Raw genomic sequence first — 23420 nt, 5'->3', positions numbered from 1 at the left:
ACTTACCAAGAAAAAACTAATTCCCACAATAGTTCTGACATCTCAAATGCTTTCTGTAAATCAGCTTTATGACATACTTATTATTCCCAGTCAACAGCATGTCATCCACATACACCATAAGAACAAGTAGAACACCATGATCGTCTTTAACATAGAGGGTGCTCTCACTTGGACTGTTTGCTGGCTGTGTAGACATGCATCTTCTCATACCAAGCTCTAGAAACTTGTTTGAGACCATAAAGTGCTTTTCTTAGCTTACACACCTTGGTTTCTTGGCCAGACACAAAAAACCCAATTGGCTGATTCACACAGACTTCCTGCAAATCCTAAGGAGACCGTTTTTATATCCAACTAATGCACATTCCATCTGTAGACTGTGATGACATCCTAGAACTAGGAGCAAAAGTCTTTCAAAATCTATGCCCTTCTCTTGAGCTTAGTCTCTAGCCACGGCCCACAAGTGGCGCCTTGTACTCATCAATGGTACCATCAGACTTTCTATTGACTTTGTATACCAAAGCTGGCTCACCTGCATCATAAAGAGTGCTCATACAGGCCACATCTGCATGCTCCCTAGCATTTCTTGCATCCTATTAAGTAGAGGAGTTGAGCTGCAAAGTATCAATCAGCCAACATGGGACTGTTCTAGCTTGTTCCATGGCTCCTTTCTTTCTTTCCCTCCGGCTAGCCTATCCCGCTCAGCCTCTCCCTCCTGCTAGCCTCTCCCCGCTCAGCCTCTCCTCTCCCCCGCTCAGCCCCCCGCTCTCAGCCCTCGCTCAGCCCCTCAGCCCTCCCGCTCTCAGCCCCCCCGCTCTCAGCCCTCCCGCTCTCAGCCCGCTCTCAGCCCCCTGCTCAGCCCCTCAGCCCTGTCCCGCTCAGCCCCCCGCTCAGCCTCTCCCCGCTCAGCCCTCCCGCTCTCAGCCCCCCGCTCTCAGCCCTCGCTCAGCCCCTCAGCCCTCCCGCTCTCAGCCCCCCCGCTCTCAGCCCCCCGCTCAGCCCTCGCTCAGCCCCCCGCTCTCAGCCCCCCGCTCAGCCCTCCCGCTCTCAGCCCCCCGCTCTCAGCCCTCGCTCAGCCCCCCGCTCTCAGCCCCCCTGCTCTCAGCCCAGCCCTCCCGCTCTCAGCCCCCCCGCTCAGCCCTCGCTCAGCCCCCCCGCTCAGCCCTCCACTACCCTCCCCCCGCTCAGCCCCCCCCCCCCCGGTCTAGCTCTAGCCCCCCCCCGCGCTCTCAGCTAACCGCTCTGCTAACCGCTACCTCCACTACCCCCTCCACTACCCCCCCGCTCAGCCCTCCGCTACCCCCCCGGCTACCCCCCGCTTGGGCCCTGCTGCAGCTAACCGCACCCCCCCCCCTTTTGCTCCCCGCTACTTTTTTTTTTTTTGGGTGGTCTCTTTTCCGTAAGGGGCAACAAAAAAAAAAAAAACTAGCCTCTCCTCCTTCTCCACCTCTTGGCTGCCTCTCCACTTCAGGCTTCCGCACTACCTCTCCACCACCTCGCACTGGACGTGCCTCCCATTATGGGGGGGGGGAACTGCTGCTCCCGCTCCCGGTTGAACATTAACACTACGATCTGCACCTGCATCCCAAGAGAATGGGGGACAAAGCCAAGAAAGACGAAAATAACAACAACAACAAAAAAAAGCAAACGACACAACTGAATTTGGAGGATATGAACACACGTTACAACCGAAGTGGACTCGAGGTAAACAGCAAGGCAAAGTTAGGACCCGCCTCAGCTTCTTCAGCATCTATCTCTACCTCAACCTCAACCTCAACTCCCACTACAGTGTCAGTTTCGTTTTCAACTCCAACCTCAGCTCGCTCTATCTCTATCTCTACTTCGACTTCAGTCCCCGCTTCAGGCCCAGCTCTAGTTCCAATCTCAGCTCCATCTACATCTACGATCAATGACATACTCATGCCCATGGCGCCGGTTGTTGTTCCCTTTCCCTCTTCTCCTGTTACAGCTCTCACACAGATTTTGACACCTACTTCCGAGGTGTCATACACTGTGCCGCATTATGCTTCACTCTCCCCTCACCCTCTCAGTCAGCCCATCCTCCCACACCCCGTTGGGACTGCCTCACCCATTCCACTGTCATCTCCGTTCCTCACTCAGCCATCGTCTAGCTTTCGGACTCAGTCCCACTCTTTCATGCCACAGGCACCACAGTTTCAGCATGGACATGGGTGGACTAACACACTAGAGGCCCGTGAGACCCTACTCACAGAGATACATAATTTTCGTGAGCGTGAGATGGAGCTGGCTCGCTTCGCACGGGAGCAGGTCCGCTTCAACCAGGAGCAGAGCAGCATCATACAGGAGCAGGCTAGGGCCATTCGGGAGCAGGCGGATCTTATTCAGGGACTCAGACAGGATATCATGCAGCTCCGATAGGAGGTCACAGCCATACACACTGTCCCAGGGAGTACCCCAGTGGTCGAGGCACAGATTGCGAGCATGCAATCTTGCTATTGAGGAGACTTCCAGATGGGTTGACGTGGCCAAACGGGAACCCGCAAGGGTCACCGTTTCGGCTACCCTCATGGAGCAGCAGCAGAGAGCCAGTAAGGCTCTCAACATCAGAGTACGCCGGATCCCACGCACTAAGGCTACACCGATGGTAGATGCGACTGCGTTCGTGACCGCTACCCTGGGTGTGGCTGTCATGTGCACGGATTGGTATCTGACGTGTACTAGGTACACAGAACTAGCTCAGGTTAGCCTGGGGAGGCTTAGAGCTAGGCAGGCTTGATTCTCGGGTTGAGTGGCAAGGGTACGAACTATTTATAGGTCTTCGCTATTTTTGGCGCCGGGGCCCGAGTCTATAAAAGAGGCCCAGGGGGTTCAGTTCTCAGTGTGCAGTTGGGAGCAAGTCTCGTTTCCAGGTGCAAGGTCTGATCCTGGATTGTGTCGCGGACGCGCGCCTGCATCTTAGCGTAGCCCAAGGCCCAGTGGCAGATCCACGGCTTCACAGCGCCACCTGGTGGTATGGGACACCACGCTGGTTAGGATCTGATTGGGAGTTCGTGCCAGTAGCTCAGCTCGTGGCTCGGAGGGGACATCTTCTGATTCGGGATCACATCCCGTAGATGTCACGGTTGGGTGGTGAGCAGCCTGCTTAGTTCTAATGTTGTGTGTGGTTATTTTGCAGATCAGGGGTTTCAGGAGTGCTGGGATGTGTCAGTTGGTATCAGAGCCAACTCCTGAGGTAGGAACTTCTGATGCGAGAATTTTGACGGATTTCTCTTCCAGGTATGCCCTAAATTTCGAAATTCCTTGCTGCGTTTTTGCTGGCTACCTGGGATAGAAGGGGTGAAGAGATATCTGGAAAAGGAAGAAGAATAGGAGAGAGAGAAAATCGAGATCTCTGAAGGCCTCTGAGAGAAGTTTAGAGGGTGGAGAAATAGAGCAGAAAAGAAGGAGAGATGGGCAGGAAAAAGACAGCAAGGGAGGCGGGGATGCAGCGCTTAGGAAGGTACGGAGTAGACGGGGCAAGTAGAGGCTTGACAGCCTGCGCAACAGGCTGTCAACAGCCTGCGCAATAGGCTGAGTACAGCCTGCGCAAGAGGCTGAGTACAGCCTGCGCAACAGGCTGCGAACAGCCTGCGCATAGGGCTGCGTGCAGCCTGCGCAGGGGGGGGTTGCTTTTTCCGAAAAAGCACCCCTCCAAAGCTGGTGGGGCTTGGCCTTTTTTGGAAGCCCAGCTTCCAAATAAGGCTGCCCTGCACCCTATATAGGTGGGGGCAGGGTGCTAGCCTACCCACAAGCAGCCTCAAACTTCGAGCCTTCACCTCGAATTCTGTGCGTGCCAGCCAGCCAGCCTCGTCCGTACCCTGCCTGCGTCAGCATCGCCCTGCTTCGTGCAGACCCCTGCATCCGATCCCTGCTTGCGTCAGCCTGCGCAGCCTTCGAAGGCCCTGCAGCAGCCGTACAGCCTGTACGGACTGTTTTCGCCAGCCCCTGTACCTGCTGCTGCATCAATTCGCGACTGCGCCCTGTACCTGACGCACTGTACGGACGCCGTACAGTTACGTCAGCACTGTACGGCCTCCGTCGGCCTTTGTACGGCTTGCGTCAGCAGACCGTACAGTTACTCCAGCAGCACGTGCATCCGGGTTGCGGGTTCGGGGAGGCTCCAGGACTCGTGGTCTTCCGATTCGCCAGATTTCAGCATCTCCTTTCGTCAGCTTCATTCGGGACGGTTTTCTTCTGCTCCATCCTCTTCTGTGCTTCGTTTCAATCAGTTATTTCTCTCCGTTTGTAATCAAAACAGATTTCAGCCATGTCTGATGCTCAAAATCCCGAGTTCACCATGGGAGAGCAGGACTTAGATTACACTCCAGTGGGAGAGGATGATCAGGGTCTCTACGACGACCTGATAACTAAGAAAGCCTTCAGTGAGTTTACGACCGCTCTTGATGGTAAATTTGAGCAGGTCAATGCTAATCAATCGGGGTTGACACAGCAACTCCAGGGGATACAAGCAACTTTGACTCTTCTGGCTAGCACGGTTCAGGCACTCACGCATGTGGATGCCATGGCTTCCGTGCTAGGCCCGAATATCACTCCGGATCCTTTTCCAGGTGACCAAAAATCAAGAACAAAGGAGATAGTTGACACTTGGTTGCACAAGTAGCAAGTACACTTCCAATTCCACCCCTATCCAGATGAGAAAAAGATTCAGCTTGCAGCAGGGTTTATGTCAGGTAAAGCCTTGCTTTGGTGGAAAGAACTCCAGCCTAAGCCAGATACTTGGACAGATTTTGAGGGCATCTTCAGGAAGGAGTTCCTGAAGAAGGAAGATGACTACGATATCGTCGGCAAGCTCAAGGCCCTCGATATGTCAAAATTGAATTTAACTTTTGAAGTTTATCTTCAAAGATTTAGGAATCTGCAAACCAGGGCCACAAAAATGGATCCTGTAACCTTGTTAGGTTTTTTCGTGGATGGTTTGCCAGACTCCTATAAGTTACAGATTAAGAATAACAAGTGCACAACATTGCAGGAGGCCATGACATATGCGCGCATATATGATGATACCATGGCCGGTACCAAGGCAACCACAGTTACCGAAACGAGTGGAAAGAACAAACGCAAGTTCTTTCAGCATGCAACTGGTATTGGGGAGACGAAGTCTATGGACAACGCCTCCAGGAAAAGCTTAACTCCTGCGAAGAATGGTAAGGCCCGTTTCCTTCGCACTCTCAGGCTCAAGAAAGAAGGCCGATGTTTTTATTGCGAGGAGCGGGGCCATACAAAGAATGAGTGTCCTAAGCGGAAGAACCAAAAGTTGGTGCTAGGACCGAAGCTCCAGGCGGGTCCACGTACCGCAGCCAAGGGAGCCAACCAAGTCACGATGACAGGTATTTCAGTAAATGTCAATACCTGCCCCCTTTCATGTAATTGTACCTTTAATACTTCATTGTTTGATTCCCATGATCTTTTTCGAGTTTATGGAGAAGTTAGGGACCAACAGGTTCACATTCTCTTTGATCCGGGCAGCTCTCACAATTTTGTTAATTACAAATTTGTGCAGAAGATGGGGCTGTCCACAGTACCTAGCGACCACACCTATGAGGTGCAGCTTCCAACTGGGAAGCAGTTTTGGGATCGCAAGGTTGAAGCGCTTCCTATCCGGATTCAGGCCTACACGGGAGCTCTCACATGTTATGTTATGCATCTGGAGCATGTAGACTTGTTGATCGGGATAGAGTGGTTTAAAACCCACAATATTCAGATCGGATGGACGGAGCATATGCTTTCTTTTGTAGACAAGGACACCCAATTTTGTATTCAATGTGATAAGATTCCCCCTTCTCAGGGGCCTATTGTATCTGCGATGCAGCTTCGGAATATATTGAACACTTCTCATTATGATGTCTATCAGTGTTTCTTCATTTGTTGTTTCGGTAATTAACAAGAATGAATTAAGTGTGTTTGAACACCGAGAATTGAGAACGTTGTTAGATAATTTTAAGGACGTATTCCCAGCTCAACTGCCGGAAGGTTTACCTCCAGAACGGGCAGTAGATCATCGCATAGACTTAGTCCCAGGGGCTCAACCTATTAGTGTACCACCTTATAGGATGAGCCAGGTAGAGGAGGATGAGTTAGCTATCCAGCTTCAGGATTACCTGAATATGGGCTATATCCGCCCAAGTAAATCACCTTGGGGTGCACCTGTCCTCTTAAGAAAGAAGAAAGATTCTTCCTGGAGAATGTGTATAGATTATAAACGATTAAATAAAGTTACAATTAAGAACCGCTATCCTTTACCTCGTTCTGATGATTTGATAGACCGTTTGGCCGGAGCGAAGTATTTCACTAAGATTGATTTGCGTACGGGTTATCATCAAATCCGTATCTATGCTAAACACATAGATAGGACCGCATTCTGGACTAGGTATGGTCGTTACGAGTTCCTCGTATTACCTTTTGGTTTGACCAATGCTCCTGCTACTTTTCAGCAGATGATGAACGATTTGTTCAGGGATTTTCTGGGCAAATTTGTTGTAGTGTTCTTAGATGATATCTTGGTATATAGTAAAACACTTGAGGATCATATAGGACACCTTCGAGTTGTCTTACTTGTTCTAAGACAGCATAAGCTTTATGCCAAGATGAGTAAATGTGACTTCTTTATGAAGGAGATCATTTACTTAGGACACAAGATTTCTTCTGAAGGTATTAGCATTGATCTGGATCGTATCTAGAAGGTTTTAGAATGGCCTATCCCTCAGACTGTGAAACAACTTCGTTCTTTCCTAGGATTTACGGTATTTCTTCGGAAGTCAGTGCGTGATTATTCACATATCACGGCACCCTTGACCAACATATTGAAAGGTCGTGGACGCAGGTCTACTCAGCCGATCTCTTGGAATGATGCAATGAACAAGGCTTTTGAAACCTTGAAGTTATCTATCAAGGAAGCACCCGTTCTTGCATTACCCGATCCTACCCGGCCTTATGTTTTAGAGGCCGATGCGAGTGATTATGCGATTGGGGCAGCTTTATTCCAAGAGGGCAGACCTGTAGCTTTTGAGAGTAAGAAGCTAGACGACACCCAGTATCGTTGGCCCACACTTGAGAAGGAACTTTATGCTGTAGTGTATGCTCTCAAGGTTTGGAGACACTACTTGTATGGTTCAAAGTTCCTTGTATTGACTAATCACCAGTCAATTAAGTATGTGTGTGATGGATCAGAATTGAGAGGAAGGAAAGCTAGATGGGCAAAGTTAATGCAGGATTTTGATTTCGAAATACGTTATCGTAAGGGTTCGTTGAATAGTGTGGCGGATGCTTTAAGTCTAGTTAAGTTTGTAAATGCTTTGTCATTTACGGAAATATCCTCAGACCTATTTCAATCCTTGAGAGGGCTATACGCAACTGATAGTCATTTCAGTTCTTATTGGCAGAGAGTCCAGGATGGGAGCTCCATGGTTGACCAGGACTCAGGGATTGTGCCACCTAGGATACAGGCGGCAGGAGGTCAGTGGATGATTAGGAACGGCTTGCTGTTCCGGAATGAAAAGATTTGTGTGCCTGATGTTCTGGACCTTAAATCCAAGATTCTCTGGGAGTGTCATGATGCTCCTAGTGCGGGACATCCAGGTATACATAGGACTCTGTCTCTTGTGAAGCATACCTTTTATTGGCCTAAGATGCGTGCATTTATAGAGAACTATGTAGTAGGTTGCCGGGTTTGTCAGGTTACTAAGGCTGAACGCCTTAGAAGCGCGGGCTTATTACAGCCTTTACAGATTCCAGCTAATAAATGGGAAAGTATTTCCATGGATTTTATTACTGGTTTACCTCGAACGCGCAAGGGTCATGACTCTATTTGGGTCATAGTCGACCGTTTGACAAAAATGGCTAGATTCTTACCTACAAGAACAACTATTTCAGCTGTTCAGTTGGCTCACGAGTTTGTGGACCACTTGTTCAAGCTGTATGGTTTGCCATCTGACATAGTCAGTGACAGGGACTCCAAGTTTACAAGTAACTTTTGGACACTTGTTTTTGAGAAGTTAGAAACTACTCTAAGTATGAGTTCCTCGGATCATGCACAATCTGATGGCAGTACAGAAAAGGTCAACCAGTTGGTTGAAGACATGCTTCGGGCATATGTATCTAAGAGACAGTCTTCATGGGAAGATTATCTACCCATGATTGAATTTGCTTACAACAGTGCAAAGCATTCTAGTACAGGTTACAGTCCTTTTATGCTTATGTACGGGTTTCAACCTAGGTCACCAGTTATGGTTGGATTAAAAGGGATTCAAAATGATGCTGCTAAGAATTTCTTGCAAGACATGCAGGAAATGTTGCAGTTTGCCAAGGAGTCTATTAGAAGTGCACAAGATCGGGACAGATTTTATGCTAATAGACATCGTTCACCCAGAGAGTTCTCTGAAGGAACGATGGTATATTTGAGAATTCCTAAGGAATCCAAGAGCCTAAGTACTGGTTTGGTTCCGAAATTATCCCCCAGATACTGTGGCCCATTCAAGGTCATTAAAAGAATTGGACCAGTTGCATATCGACTAGAATTGCCTCCTGATGTTAAAGTACATCCAGTCTTTCATGTCAGTAGACTGAAAGAAGTATTGGGTGCAGATGATCAACTTGTTTCTCCTCATGAGATTATAGAAGTTACAGATTTGACTTTTATTCCTCACGAACCTTAATCTATTCTTGAATTTCGTGAAAGACAGATTCGAAATCGTACTATCACGGAATACAAGATCAAGTGGAAGGATCGTGTTGAGGAGGATGCAACATGGGAGACATTACAAAACCTCCAAAGAACATTTCCGGATTTTTTAGCGAACTCAGGAGTGAGTTCTTAGAGGAGGGGGAGTATGTCATGTGCACGGATTGGTATCTGACGTGTACTAGGTACACAGAACTAGCTCAGGTTAGCCTGGGGAGGCTTAGAGCTAGGCAGGCTTGATTCTCGGGTTGAGTGGCAAGGGTACGAACTATTTATAGGTCTTCGCTATTTTTGGCGCCGGGGCCCGAGTCTATAAAAGAGACCCAGGGGGTTCAGTTCTCAGTGTGCAGTTGGGAGCAAGTCTCGTTTCCAGGTGCAAGGTCTGATCCTGGATTGTGTCGCGGACGCGCGCCTGCATCTTAGCGTAGCCCAAGGCCCAGTGGCAGATCCAGGGCTTCACAGCGCCACCTAGTGGTATGGGACACCAGGCTGGTTAGGATCTGATTGGGAGTTCGTGCCAGTAGCTCAGCTCGTGGCTCGGAGGGGACATCTTCTGATTCGGGATCACATCCCGTAGATGTCACGGTTGGGTGGTGAGCAGCCTGCTTAGTTCTGATGTTGTGTGTGGTTATTTTGCAGATCAGGGGTTTCAGGAGTGCTGGGATGTGTCAGTGGCTGAGCATAGGATAGAGAGGGCATGGCGGGTGGGGAGAGATCCCAACCGAGAGCAACCCCTGATCATACGATTTCATGACACTCAGGCGCGACTTTCAGCTCTACGACGCAGGTTAGTCCTTCAAGATCAACCAGCGATCTCTATGGATGAGGATCTCACACCTCTACAGGTTGAGGAGAGGCGCTCTTTGCTGCAGCAGCGGGATCAGGCCCGAAAGGAGGGGAAGTGGACAGTGGTACGAGAGGGACGACTTCTTACAGGCCCCCGTAAGACACCTACCCCCTCCCCTACATAGGGAAGCGGGGCCTATGAGACTCAGATATCCGAGACCCTGTCCTACACCATTTGGAACTGTAATGGTACCTTATGGTCAGAACCAGGGAACTTCTCGGAATCCTATACAGGCCACGACATAGTCTTCTATACAGAGACACACCAGAGTGTAGAGCGCCCTGTCCCAATAGTCCGCGGATATACATGGGAGTCTGCCTACAGAGATGAGACGAGGGGTACAGGAGGAGTTCGAGGTTCAGGTGGAGTTGCAGTCCTTTTCAGATCCACACTTTGGGGAATCATTTCAGTAGAGCAGAGAGATACACATTCCAGATTTCTTTGGATCCAGATACGACACATGGATAGCCAGGATCTGTTTGTCGCAGTTTGCTACTTCCCCCCGGAGACCTCCCACTTTGCCAGAGATATTCGAGGTGATGATGAGACATCCCCATTTGCTGCCCTTTATCAGTCCATTGTTGACTTTTCTAACCGCGGAGAAGTCCTTCTAGTGGGGGACTTCAACGCGAGGACAAGGACCCGTCAGGTACCACTTCTTGATTTCAGAGATGATTCCACTCTACTGGCAGATGTTGACCTTGAGGAGGCAGGTATGCTACGGGTTTCGGCTGACAGGCGAGGTCCACTTTCATCCTATGGGCAGGCCCTATTAGACCTGGGCAGAATACATGATCTCATTATCTCTAATGGTCTTGACAGATGGCCCGCTTCAGGTGGTTTCACATGCTTTCCACATGGGGGGGGCTCCAGTGTTGTTGATTACATCATGGGATCCCCTGTCTTCACATCTCGCATTACTGACTTCACTGTAGCACCTCTCCCCCCAGGGGCTGATCACACATACCTTTTCTTTCGCATCTCCACCTCCCTTCGCACAGCACCTTCCACCCCACTCAGGGCTTACTCCACCTACCACGATATACGCTTTGATCGGAATCACTCACCTTCTTACTCTGGCCGTCTGTACATACTTCTCACTTATATTGACTTCATACCCCTTTTAGAGGATCGTGCTGCCCTTGTCACCTGCTCACTACACGAGGCTGCCATTCACGCCTTTCCCCACACCACCCGCTCCACCCGCCCACCACCCCCTGGAACCGTACCCTGTAATAGTTGGTACGATGATGAGTGTCAGGCCTTACGCCGTCAACTCAGATTCGAAACCAAAAACAGTCTTCCGAGCACACCAGATACGCTACATGAATACCGTAGACCAGTACGAAGGAAGAAACTAGACTTTGTTCATCGAAACGAGAAGGAGCTACTAAACATTTTGTTTAGTAACAACTCTAAGGACTTCTGGCGGAGATTTCTAGGACGGTCCCCTCCGCCACTCACTAACACCCAAATCTGGTTTGATTATGCACGCATACTTTGACATCCCAAATCAGCCAATCCCTAGCCTCTCACACATGCCTCGTCCCACATCCTGCACCCTCTTCACTAGAGGAGGGGTAAAGGATGTTGTAATGAAACTTCATAATGGCCGAGCGAAAGATCATGAGGGACTATGTACTGAGTTCATTGCATATGGGATTAACCTCCTAGCCCCGATCTTAGCAAAGCTTTTTAATGAAGCGGTTTGTTTGGGATTTCCACACACTTGGACCATTAACACTATCTCTCCCATCCACAAGGCAGAGGATCCCATGAGCCCGAAGAACTACAGGACCATTATGATTGGACATGTCATGTCCAAGATTTATGCATCAGTACTTGACTCCGAGGTTAGCAGACTTGCAGAGTGTCGAGGACTCAGAGTAGCAGGACAGGCCGGATTCCGGCGTGATCATGGAACCATGGACCACATTCTGACGCTCATATGTATCATCGAGGAGGCGAGATCACGGAAGCAGAGGGTTTATTGTTGCTTTGTGGATTTTCGCAAGGCATTTGACACAGTCCCGAGAGCCCGCCTCATACGGCGCCTACAGGACTTGGGTTATGACCAGGAGATCATTTGGGCTGTCATGGCACTTTACGAGAGAGTTTCTGGCAGAGTTCGGGTAGGATCCGGGTGGACAGACGAGATCATGAGTACCATCAGGGTCAAACAAGGGTGTTCTTTGTCGCCTACCTTGTTTGGCCTCTACATTGACGAGCTTGAGACAGTGATGTAGACACAGGGGGGTGTAGGTTGCTCTCTTGCAGGCACGCTGATCCAGATTTTGCTCTATGCAGATGACGTGGCTCTCTTGTCTTCCTCAGCAGAGGGGCTTCAAAGACACCTAGACGCACTACAGTCCTTTTGTGAGTCTCATGATTGGAAGGTCAACCTGGGTAAAACCAAGGTCATGATCTTCAATACATCTCGAGCCATCATGCGTCAGGAGCAATTCACATTTGCGGGGTCATCTGTTGAGATAGTTTCATCATACACTTATCTTGGGGTTATCTTCTCCGGACCGAGCTTCAGTATGAGACCCGCAATGCAAGCACGCTTGAGTAGAGGGTATGCCTCATTGGCCAGGCTAAAGAGGCAGTGCTTCCGCTCACACTTTCAAGATCCACGCACCAAGGGGTTGCTTTTTGACTCCTTGGCTCGCCCAGCGGGGATGTACGGCAGTCCTTGTTGGGGGCTAGACTTGTCAGATACAGAGTGGGCCCTTGTGGAGCCGCTATAGGTTCTCATGCTATCACGGATGATTCGTGGTAAGTCATCCGTTCCTCACCAGATCATTCAAGCTGAGTTTGGGTCACCCCCTTTACAGCTAGATGCTGCATTTCAGGTCATCACATATATGTACCGAGTTAGGGAATATGGGGATTATACCTCGGGGCGTAGCAGGCTACCATGGATAGCTTTATCCTCTTCTATGGCACTTGCAACAGGAGGAGATCAGAGGTGCTGGTAAACACGTACAAAGAGATGGTTTGAGCGACTGGGGCTCCACATGGATAGACTACCTCCCTTCCAGTATAGCATGAATGCTCCGTTCTCTTCCCTCTTATCACACGAGGTCAACCAGGTTATCCGTGAGGATCTACTACAGCTACACACTTTTCGGACCTGGTTGGAACCGAGTGAACTCCCAGTGAAGCTTAGCTTCTACAGAGATCACTTCTTACATATCACAGCGGAGGGTTTCATTGACCCACCAGGATACACACAGATTCACCTACCCCAAGTTGCAACGTCCCACAGCTGCATAATGGACTGTTGTACTGCTAGGACAGAATTTATCTAGTCTGTTGGTTTTGCACAAGATGCACTCATCTCCTATGGCAAGACATGCAGGTATCACTAAGACATATGAAAAGATCAAATAGAGCTTCATCTGGGATGGCATGTGGTGAGATGTGGTTAAATGTGTCACTGAATATTTACCTTGCCAACAGAATAAGGTTGACAGCCAGCTACCCGCAAGTCTCTTGCAGCCATTACCTATTCCTCCAAAAGACAAATGGACTCACATAGCTGTGGAATTCATCACAAGGTTGCCTTCTACAAAGGGGGGATTGGATAGCATTTATGTGGTGGTGGATAGAATGACAAAACAGGCCCACTTCATACCCACTAAGACCCGGTATTCAGCATCACAGGTTGCTTGGTAAGCATCATGGCTCTGCAAAGGAACATGCCAAAAATCTGAATTTCTGCAATTTGTTGCAGATGTCAACTTTTTGTCTGCAAAAAGTAGAAAATTTAACATACAAATATAACTGAAATCGACAAAAGCCCCAAAATTTCACAATCAATTTGAGTGATTTCAACAACAGAAATGACCAAATTTGCAAATTTGTTTTGAAATTGCAGAAGCGCCAAAGACTCAAACTGCCAATGCCCAAATGTGTTGACTGAGAATTCGGAAGCAAATAACAAACAGTATAACACCAAATGAAGCAAATAGTTACGGATGAATCTGTAGGATGAATCTGTACGGACAGATTCAGACAACAGATCTTGTACGACTGCAGAACATTGTATCTACGCAAATTTCGTAAGGCTCTATGGCAGATTTCGCAAAGTTAACAGATGCGAAGGTTTAGGATGGAGAGGATGTGACCGAGCAAGTCTTCCACAATCACAAGAGCAGTGGCTCTGATTGCACGATCTCAAATGGCGTAATATGCAACGCCGAACGGCTCTTTGTTTATATATTTTGTCCAAACCCTAGACAAGACGACTCTTCGTTTATGCATTTTGTCTCAATCTTGGACGAATGGTTGCACCAACCACCAGAAGCCACTCGCACCCTTAATCCATCGCACATTGGGCTGGCTCCCATCTTGACATGTCAAGATGTTTGCTAGGGCTCTGATACCGAATGTTAAAATTTGGGATGAGAGGAGAACGAGTTATGCAAGAGTCATGTTACAAAGATTAGCCAAATTTAGAAATATATTCCCTACAAAGGAAACTAACCCTAGGGCCTAGCTAGAGGGGGAAATGCAACAAAGGTGTGTTCACACCAAACTACTCATAATCTAACAAAGAGAATCCGGAGTCCTTAGGTAAAAATCTACATCTACTGCTAGATCTGGATTTTGGATCAATTCGCATCTCCACCACACTCACTAGCAGATGCTTGCTCCCCTCCCCCCTCGTCATCATCTCCATCAGTCACAAGATCAATTATGGCTATACCATCACAGAGCTGACCCTCCTCTAGCTTTCACCCAATAAATCCTTCACGATTAAACCCCACCATTGACCTTCTCACGCAAGCGCAAGTTTGCATACACAAATACAAGGTCATTGGCCCTTTGTGTCCCAAACACAGTCCTCTTTTTGGCCCTGCAAAGGGTCTTAGGGAAGGAGTGGATTTTGGGGAGGTGGGTTGGGATAGTGAGGGGTTTGTGAGTAGTCGGTCAAGTTGACCGGGTTAATGGGGGACTAAAGTCAGGCCTTAGGTTAATGGTGTAGTTAGGAATGTTTGACCCGATTAATGGGGGAGTATGGTTAGTGGTGGAAGTCCTAAATCTTAGTAAAGTGCGAACTAACCTAAATCTTACTAAATCTATTTTAGCAAGTTGTTTGGTTATGGAGTAGTGTGGAACCTTATGGCAAACACCTGGCACCCATGCTAGCTTCCCCTTGCGGCTTCCATTGCTAGCTTCTCCCGTCTTCCTTCACCTCCACCCTCCACTTTGCATCTTCCCCTAACCTCGCCTGTGTTCCTCCCTTTGCCTCAGTAGCCTCTCTAGCTCCCTTCACATTTGCGTACTTCCCACATTACTCCACAAGCCATGCTTCTCTATAATTACACAGTAGCGGAGGTTGCTTTGAACCGTTGCATCACAGATCTTTCTCGCCTCTCCATCTCAAGCGTTTTAATATTTGTATTAAAGTTGTCTGTCACACCCGCTGCTCTACACACCTCCCTCTTCAATGCAGCTACGAAGAGCCAATCATGTCCAGATTAAGCTTTTACAAGCTGTGGGGTACCACTCTTGCACTGATGGTTGTCTGGCCCAATCAACTCCCCATCTTCCAAACCTAGTATGCCTTCTTCAATTATACTTTGGGAGCGCTAGTCCAGTTCACCTACAGGGAGCTGCAGGTGCCTCACAAAGCTTAGGGAAGGTAGACGGAGGTAGTTGTGAAAAAGGTTGGAAGGTGCCAGCCAGCAATTTTGCGGAGGTTGCGATCATCCTCCCTAATCATTTTCATTTCTCTCTTTCTTGTACATTGTTGTTGCAAGAATACGTTTTGGAGGTTCAGTTTCTCCATCTCTTCTAGTTTTCAATTTTAGCCGGTGCAAAGTACATGGTAAAGGAAGGTTTTCTTCTCCTCTAAAGCTCGGTAGCATTCATACCACGCTCCATCCCTTCGCTCTCACTCCCTCCATCCACAGCTTGCCATCGTACTCCTCTTCTTCTCCTTGCCCTTCCTTGATATCTCCTTCGACAACTCCTAGCTCTCCCAGCTTGCGCTTGGACCCCAAAGTCATGCATAGGAGCCGCCTAGCTGGCTATAAGCATAGTCACATGAAAACCCGTTTCATCCTGTTTGAAACTTCGAAACCCAAAACAGATGAAACGTTTCGAAATAGGACGAAACACTCTCAAAGAAACCTTTGTTTCGCCCAAATCAAAATAAACGTTTTTGCCCCGTTTTTTCTAGAATCCAAGTTGTTTATGTTTTGAATTTCCTTTTAGTATCTTGACTTATATTTCTCTTTGTTCACTCTAACTTAAATATAACATATCTTTTTGTCCCTATAAGGGTATATATTAAGTATCAATTCGAAACCTATCCATTTCGTACGAAAAGCCGAAACGAAACGAAACGAAACTTGTCGAAGCGACGAAACAACGAAACAGACGAAACGTTTCTTGTGACTATGGCTATAAGGCAATCTTTTTCGAAGGAAAGCTCAGCGCCTCCATGAAACACAGCTTTCAATGGTTGAAGGTCACGGCATGCTTCATTGAATCTCCTTTTACTCCTTGCAGTCAAAATATCATCTACTGGCATTCTAACTATGTACTCTCTAGCTGGCTCTCAAAACACGCGAGATTTTTGCATTTGAAGTTTTTATGAACATTTCGTGGGAAACATCGTGTTAAACCCTAATTGCCTCTACTATATAGTGTTAATTGGTCCGCATAACGTAAGCTCCTGCGCAACCTCTTGTTTAGAATTATGGCTCTGTTGAATAGCTTTTCACCTTACCAGAGGATCCGTGAGCATCATACACAAAGACTACCATCCAATTGGATATTGGCTATGCTTGTTCTTACACAGGTTACGACTCATGATTATCCTGGCATTGACAAAAGGCTTCTATAGAAGGCAATAATTCAAAGAACACTTAAAATTCATATGTTCCCCACCGACGACTATTGGCCACATCGAGTGATTGGTTCAGTACATGCAGTGAATTATGTAAGATGAGAAGAGCTTTACACTCTCACATGAAGCGTGACATCATATACCCTGCAGTATCGCAAGCGCAAGGCTTGCATGATCCTGCCTGCTAAAGGAGTTCGCTCAAGTTCTTATCGGAGAGATGGTGGACACTGTTTGCGCTGCAAATTGGACGATGGAGTTTGTAGCTTCCTTGTGAAATCCAACAGAATCAAATGCGATCAGCACGCACAAAAAGTAGAGTACATAAGGGCGTACAATCCATGGTTGTTTCTAATCTTGCATAGCTACATAATTGTTGTCTATATGAGAGTACTCTTACGAAACATTTGTTCGAGTTCAGCCTGCATCTTTACATCAACGTTGTCTATTGCTCTCTCGCTTTTTTCAGCGATTCTTTGTTATACATACCCAAGTATTTGATTAATGAAAATTACGGATATGTAAATCACTAACCTACCTGAAAATAGCAGGGCCTTAGTGGATTCTCCACCTTGTTTATGCTATGTGTCCCAAGCTACACCATATGCACTCACAGACACATAACTCAACATACGGACTCCTTTCTCATTCATAATCCTCGCACCATAAGGCTGCCCCTGCTCTGCATCCTCAGAACCAAACCGTACATATTTCTTCCTATAAAAAGCTAACTCATCCCTCATTTGTCTTCGCTTTGCTTTAGCGGATCAAGCATTGGTCTTCCATATTCTTTCCCATCCTCGCATCGCCTGCTTATTTGCCTCTTCCTTGGCCCTTTAGACTCGGGGTTAAAAACATAAGCTGATGCATGCAAGGGTGAATGATAAGAGTTCCACCGCTCTATTGCCAAGTCAACCACCTCCTACTTTTTAGAAACATCACTCACCAATTCTTTCAATTTTTCAATCATTCTGTCCATCCCCTCATAAACCTTGCCAACACGAGATTATGACACATCCTAGTCTCGCCGTCCCTCCTACTTATTACAACCAACAAGCAGTCGTAGGGCTGTTTTTACCTCTTTGAGATGCTCTAACAAGATGAAGTTGTGTGTCTCGAGGTACTTAACAAATCCTTCTTGCACTTGTCGTGGTGCATATCCCTGGAAAATCAATTATCCCAACCAAGCTCACCTATGTTCTTTAAAAGATAGATCAAGCAAAACGCCATGCATGGACTAATACTGTGCCTCAAAAATGTCCTACTGCCTTGCTAACATTCTCTACACCTGAAATTAATTCAATGACATGCTCATGCCCTCTCTCCACAATTACCTTAATATACGACTATTGCCAATTTATCTGATGTCATTCCAATTTTGGAGTTCTCAATTGCCTTCAACAGTATGGCTTGCCTCTAAAATATGCCAAAATACCTTGAATAGACCAGCTATGGGTATCACTCCATCCATCATCCATCGAGGACACATGATAGCTCTTTCATGCCTCTCTACCACAACCAAAGCCCGCTCTAAGTTAGGTTTCTCCCCATCCAAAATCGTGGTTCTCGGGGCCTCGTACAATTGGAGTGAAAGCAGCAATTACTCTGACCATATCCAAAAAATATAGACTACGGTCATGGTTCAAAGCAATGTCCCCACTAAAAAAGAATATGGCCACTACATCTGCCCTCCTGTTAGGTGCCATGCTGCTGAAAGATACAAAATTCCAACCCTCTTACCAAGGGAATTAAGCATTGGGCACAGGTGGCAAGTGTCAACTCTTTAGCGTCCATTCTGCTTTCATAAACAATAACTCCATGCTCCTATTTAAGTAAACCACCAATGCCCCTTCCACTTGCCCAGCCCCAATAGTAAATGCTTTAACCAATTGTGCATCAATAAATATGCAAAAGGATTTTTCTTCAATAAATCAATTCTTTTGTGATGTTCACCCTACTTTGTTCTTATTTATGATAATTTGAGAAGAACCTTGCAGCCTTTAGCTCATCCAATAAATCATCCATATTGGGAACCAGTTTTTAATGGCAATCTTATTAAGATCCCTATGATCAATGCGAGCCATCGTTCTTTTTGCAAGCAATACAAAGGATGCCAAAGACGATTGGCTATGACTCGTAACATTTTGTCCAAGAGCTCATGTACTTGCCTTGCAACCTCCTCTATTCACCACTTGAGAACCTTATATGAAACTGTGTTCAGGTTTTACAAGAATGGTGTGATCCATTTCCCCTATTGGTGGTATTTCATTGGGCAGGTTTGCAAACAAGTCTGAAGATTCAAGAAGGAGGACAATCATCCCAAATCTCTGCCCTTATCTAGCATACCTTGGATATCTACCTTGAAAGCATACAAGCCCACATCCCTCGAGGTCCCTTGCCAAAGCATACCTTGGATATCCATACAGGCCCACATCCTTCTTGAGGTCCCTTGCCAACCTTTGGGGAGATAAGCCTTCCATTAAAGGAAGCCTTGACCTCATTCAATTGGACTTGCTTCCCTTTATGGCAAAACTTCATGTACAACTGCTCAAAGTTCATAGCAAATTCTCCAACAGATTTCAACCATTAACAACCCAATACGATAGCAATTGGTCCCATGTCTAGTACATGTAGATCATCACAAAAAAGCACAACCTTGACCAATTGATTGACAACACTTGAAACTAATTGTCCCATTAGCAACCTTGAATTTGAGCCTATGTTCCACGCTCATAATTCAAAATCTCACAACATTTTACGGTTGATGAAGTTGTGACTGCTACCAAAATGTACATTGTATACATCTCTCCCACTGATGATGAACCTTATTCTTCAAATTTCTACACCTTTTGAGACCATGAGAGCCTTCTTTGGATGTAGATTTAGATATCCCAATATAGATGCTCATAATTCATATTGACTTCAATGTCTCCTCTACCATAGGCTCAACCATATGTTCCACAATTAACTAGACTTTGGATCTGCACTGGCTCTTTTCAGACATTTTCTCCTTTGTCAAGGCCTGATCCAGCCTGTCAAACTCCAGATCAAAATCATTGTCACTAAACATTCACCCGGATCAAAAGGAAAAGGAGCACAAACTTTTTGTTTATGTTCAACATGCTGAGCTTAAAAAATAGGGCCAGCTTCTGACGTAGAAATGATCGGACTTACCTTCCCTTGAGCAGTTCTTGCCTTGCACAAGTGTCCAGTTCTGATACCCCTCTTTTGTTTCCTTCTTTGCTCAACGAGTGAAGTGAAGAACTGTTTCTTCAAGCTGTCTTTATCAACTTCTTGGAATTGTTGGAGCCTTTGAAAGTATTCCAGCTTGGTAAATGCTCAACCACATCTCTTGCATTACAAAACCCATAACCAGAGAGAGAGATGGTTCATTTCACAAAATAATATCTAGCCCCATATGGAGTGGAGATCATGCCCGGGGAACTAATCCATCGATAATGGAGAAGCAGTTTCCAATTTTTGTAGAAATCTTGGAGTTGGATTTACTGACTGTCATGTTTGGAGATACCAAATGGGATACATTAAATTGGCATGTCTAGTACTTTATGTGTGGTTTTGAAATCAATACATAGTTATGTTGTGACTTCCTTTTCATTGGTCAATCAACCAAGTCCCAATTTTAATTTTGGTAATGCGGGCATACTCATCTTGGATGGCAGCTTTCCAGTTCAAAATTTCTATAGCCTCATTCAAACTCTGGATTCCTACTGTAATCATCCAGAAACTTATAACCACACCTGTTCATCCTGAACGTCCAAAGAGTCTTTGCCAACCCCAATGCTAGCTTTGTCTGTTGCAGCCATTGTCGATACATCTTCTTCATCCAACTCATCATCACTATATTGTCCAAGCAAGGATAGAGGATTCTCATGTACAATTCCTGCACAAGTACAAGACACATCAAACCCAAAACACTATGAGACTTGACTGCATCCCAACCCTCCCTGCTGACCAGCCCATCGACAACTTCATCTCAAAGAAAAATTTTTGCATCCCCAAGTTATGATCCCATCAGTACATTCGTGCGTGCTTGCTGGTAAACAGCTAAACTCATGAACCCAGAGAAGAGATTTAACCAAACAAAAATATAAAAGAAAGGCATGAGGGTAGAAGAGATCAACGATAAAAAATAGAAAAGAAAAAGAAAGGGCGTGGATGCAAGCTGGGGGAGGTGCAAGGGCATAAGCAGAGATCCATGAAGTTAAATGTTATGTTGGTGATACACTTGGAAGACCAAATGGGATCAAAGGAACAGCTATTTAGGAAGGAAATTTTCAATTTTTTTAAATGACATTTGTAATCAATATTATCATCTATCTTTTGTGAAATTCAAAAAAGAGGTCTGAAACTGCATTGCCTTCCCATCTTATTGAGGATTTTAGGATGCCAATTGCTAAGATTCCAGAACCCATATACGTTTGACTGTGTATTACGTTTCCTCAAAAAATTTACAGTTACAGCAGAAATATCTACAAAACAAATATAAAAAGCCTTGGACAAAAATCATACTACAATGGTAGACACTTGTTGATTGTATATTCCTCCAAGGTTAGGGTAAGGTGAACGACACAATGAGTACTTAGAAAATACACCATATGACCTCCAAGGATAGATAGTACTTTGAAATTACAACATATGACCTTCCTCAGTCATGGCACTATTTATTGAAAATTGCCCCTCTAAAATGCTCTACTATATTTTTGAAAATAATAAACATATTTTTTCACGGAAAATATAACAAAAACATCAGAGCTCAGATGCAGCAGAGACTACAAATCACGCTTAATTGCACGTTTACTAATCAATAACAGTATTTACCCACAAACAGCGCATAAGAAAGCTCTCATTCTAGCAAGAAAACATCTGTGGAACACTACTGATACATGCATTCTCAAAAAGTGCCTTATAGGTAACCTCAACAGTCTCATTAAAACAGACATTACAGTACAAAAAAATCACTGACACCACAATTAAAAAATATTTAAATTCTGATATAGCATCTGATCTATTTGAAACACTAAAACTCATGCATCTCCTTATCGAACTACAGGTTCCAGGTGTGTGGCACCGTACGTAAGATGGAGACAGCAGCATACTTTTTTAGTGGCCTGCATTTACCGCAAGTCTTTCCTGCAGAGACTTCCAATGGGAAATTTATTGCAGACAGGCTGATAAGACCCATAAGCTGTTTCTGAGTGCCAGCTTCTTCGACAAAGAATCACATAACCTCTTTCACCTAGCACAGCGAGTGTCACCCCAGGAGGACCGAAGTGACAGAGAATTACAGTTCCCCGCATTGTTGACCGACCAGGGTTGGCCATAGCAGCATCCGAAGAGAAAGTTAACACCTGTGGTTCATGCATATCTCCGAATATGACGGAGGACAGCAAACTACCCAGAGGAGCTGCCACCAAACGACGCTCCTAAAGCGTTATGAGACGTCTCCCCAAAATTTTAGTCATTGTATTCTGGAGGCACTGCGAGAACGTCTCATTACCTTGAGAATTCGCACTTGGTGTAATTTCCTCTCCCAGTGAAGGGCCCAGTGCTTCCCTGTATTCTGTAAAAACACACGACCGTATTCAATTTCTGTCCGTGCTCTCTCTCTCTCTCTCTCTCTCTCTCTCTCTCTCTCTCTCTCTCACACACACACACACACGACACACAAACGCATGCTGATCGCCAGACTGGACAAGTCAAGGAGTTATCTGGCCCCAGGGGCGTGAATCATGCTCTGCTCATCAAAATTATAATTTGGAGATAGAAAATTTCACAACTTTTGATAGAATTGCCTTACAAGCTATAACTAGGCGATATTTTGGATCGGTGTTTCAACGCAGCGATCTAAGCAAGACGTATTGCGGGGAATAATTCCCTACTGAGCATACGAGAGACAAGAATTACCCGGTGTTTCACTGGGAGCGGCAACGTCGTCACTCCAAAGATCGAGCTTGAATCTGCGACCAGAACCTTGCTGCCTTCGATCTCTTCTCTTTCCCATGGGAGCAAGGCGAAAAGATTGAAGAATTTCTTGAAAGAGGAGGACAGGACGAGGGGAAGCTGTGGCCGGCATATGCAGAAGCACAAGCACAAGCACAAGCACAAGCACAAGATGAACAAGAAGAAAAAGAAGAAAATGCAGAATGAGCAGCAGCAGGGGAAACAATAACCAAAACCTAAATCCTCCGTTTGCATTCACAACGCCCAACACGTGCCTAATACAACTCACGTGACTTGCACCTCGGTCTTCGGCTTGCCTCTGTGCAGTGCTTCGGGCACACAGGATACATCTTCTTCTCATACCTCCAAGGAGAGGGGCCCCATGACAGAGTCCTCAAACCTCCACATGCATGCAGGCCGACCTTTACCAAGGAAGTTTTGGCGACTGGGACTATGGAACTACTTGGAGATCCCGGATGCGTCCCTGATGGCCTTGGAGCTGACCATCCTAATCCTCTAGCTCCGGAAGGGGAGCATTAGCGTGGTGGGATCCCATACCCACCCAATTCGCCTCCACAGCGGTGGAGAAGTGGACCCCTGAGCTTTTTGACACGATGATGGAGCACCATGTATATCAAATGATGGACGATTGGTTGGGACCACATGGTATGGATCTCTAGCTGGCTCATGGCCGTTCTGCATACTTTTAGCTGGGCTTAGCCTAGGTCAGGTTTGGCCGTAGATGCGATCTGTTTGCCTTTAGAGGTGGTTTGCTCACAGGTCCACTACTGGATGTTGCAGTAGTGCGTCGACCTCTTTGGTGTAGATGTTTCTTTTATGCAGGGCTCAGAAGGTTGGGATTAAGCGAGTCGCGACATTGGTTCGTGGGCGAATGCATACAGACTATTTGCCCTCGAACCCCCAACAAAGTCGCTTAAATCCGATTTGTCTAGAGTAGACTCCCGAGCCTTGTTCCCTTCAGTCCCTTCCTCATGAGCTTAACGATAGTGAGTTGGAATGTGCATGGGCTCCAC

General features: G+C 46.4%; 1 protein-coding gene across 2 annotated transcripts in view; it reads right to left on the bottom strand.

Moving 5' to 3' along the window:
* Nucleotides 1-22580, bottom strand: part of LOC147894368 (uncharacterized) — a 34251-nt gene extending 11671 nt beyond the window's left edge. Inside the window, exons 1-3 of one of the 2 annotated variants that reach the window (XM_087384738.1) lie at nucleotides 22351-22580; nucleotides 21944-22006; nucleotides 20184-20326 (exon numbers count right to left, since the gene is read on the bottom strand). In XM_087384738.1, coding sequence (XP_087240864.1) covers nucleotides 20184-20326; nucleotides 21944-22006; nucleotides 22351-22519 — 375 coding nt within the window. In that variant the 5' untranslated portion in view covers nucleotides 22520-22580. Of the gene's footprint in view, nucleotides 1-20183; nucleotides 20327-21542; nucleotides 21865-21943; nucleotides 22007-22350 lie in introns of those variants that run through there. The other variant, XM_087384739.1, reaches the window with a different exon arrangement.
* Between the last annotated feature and the right edge of the window lie 840 nt (nucleotides 22581-23420).

This window comes from Dipteris shenzhenensis, chromosome 14 (assembly GCF_047967505.1).
Source record: "Dipteris shenzhenensis isolate YYH24624 ecotype China chromosome 14, Dip_SZ_1.0, whole genome shotgun sequence".
Lineage (NCBI taxonomy): Eukaryota > Viridiplantae > Streptophyta > Polypodiopsida > Gleicheniales > Dipteridaceae > Dipteris > Dipteris shenzhenensis.
The sequence above is the reverse complement of the archived record's forward strand: the minus strand, read 5'-3'. Positions and strand labels throughout refer to the sequence as shown.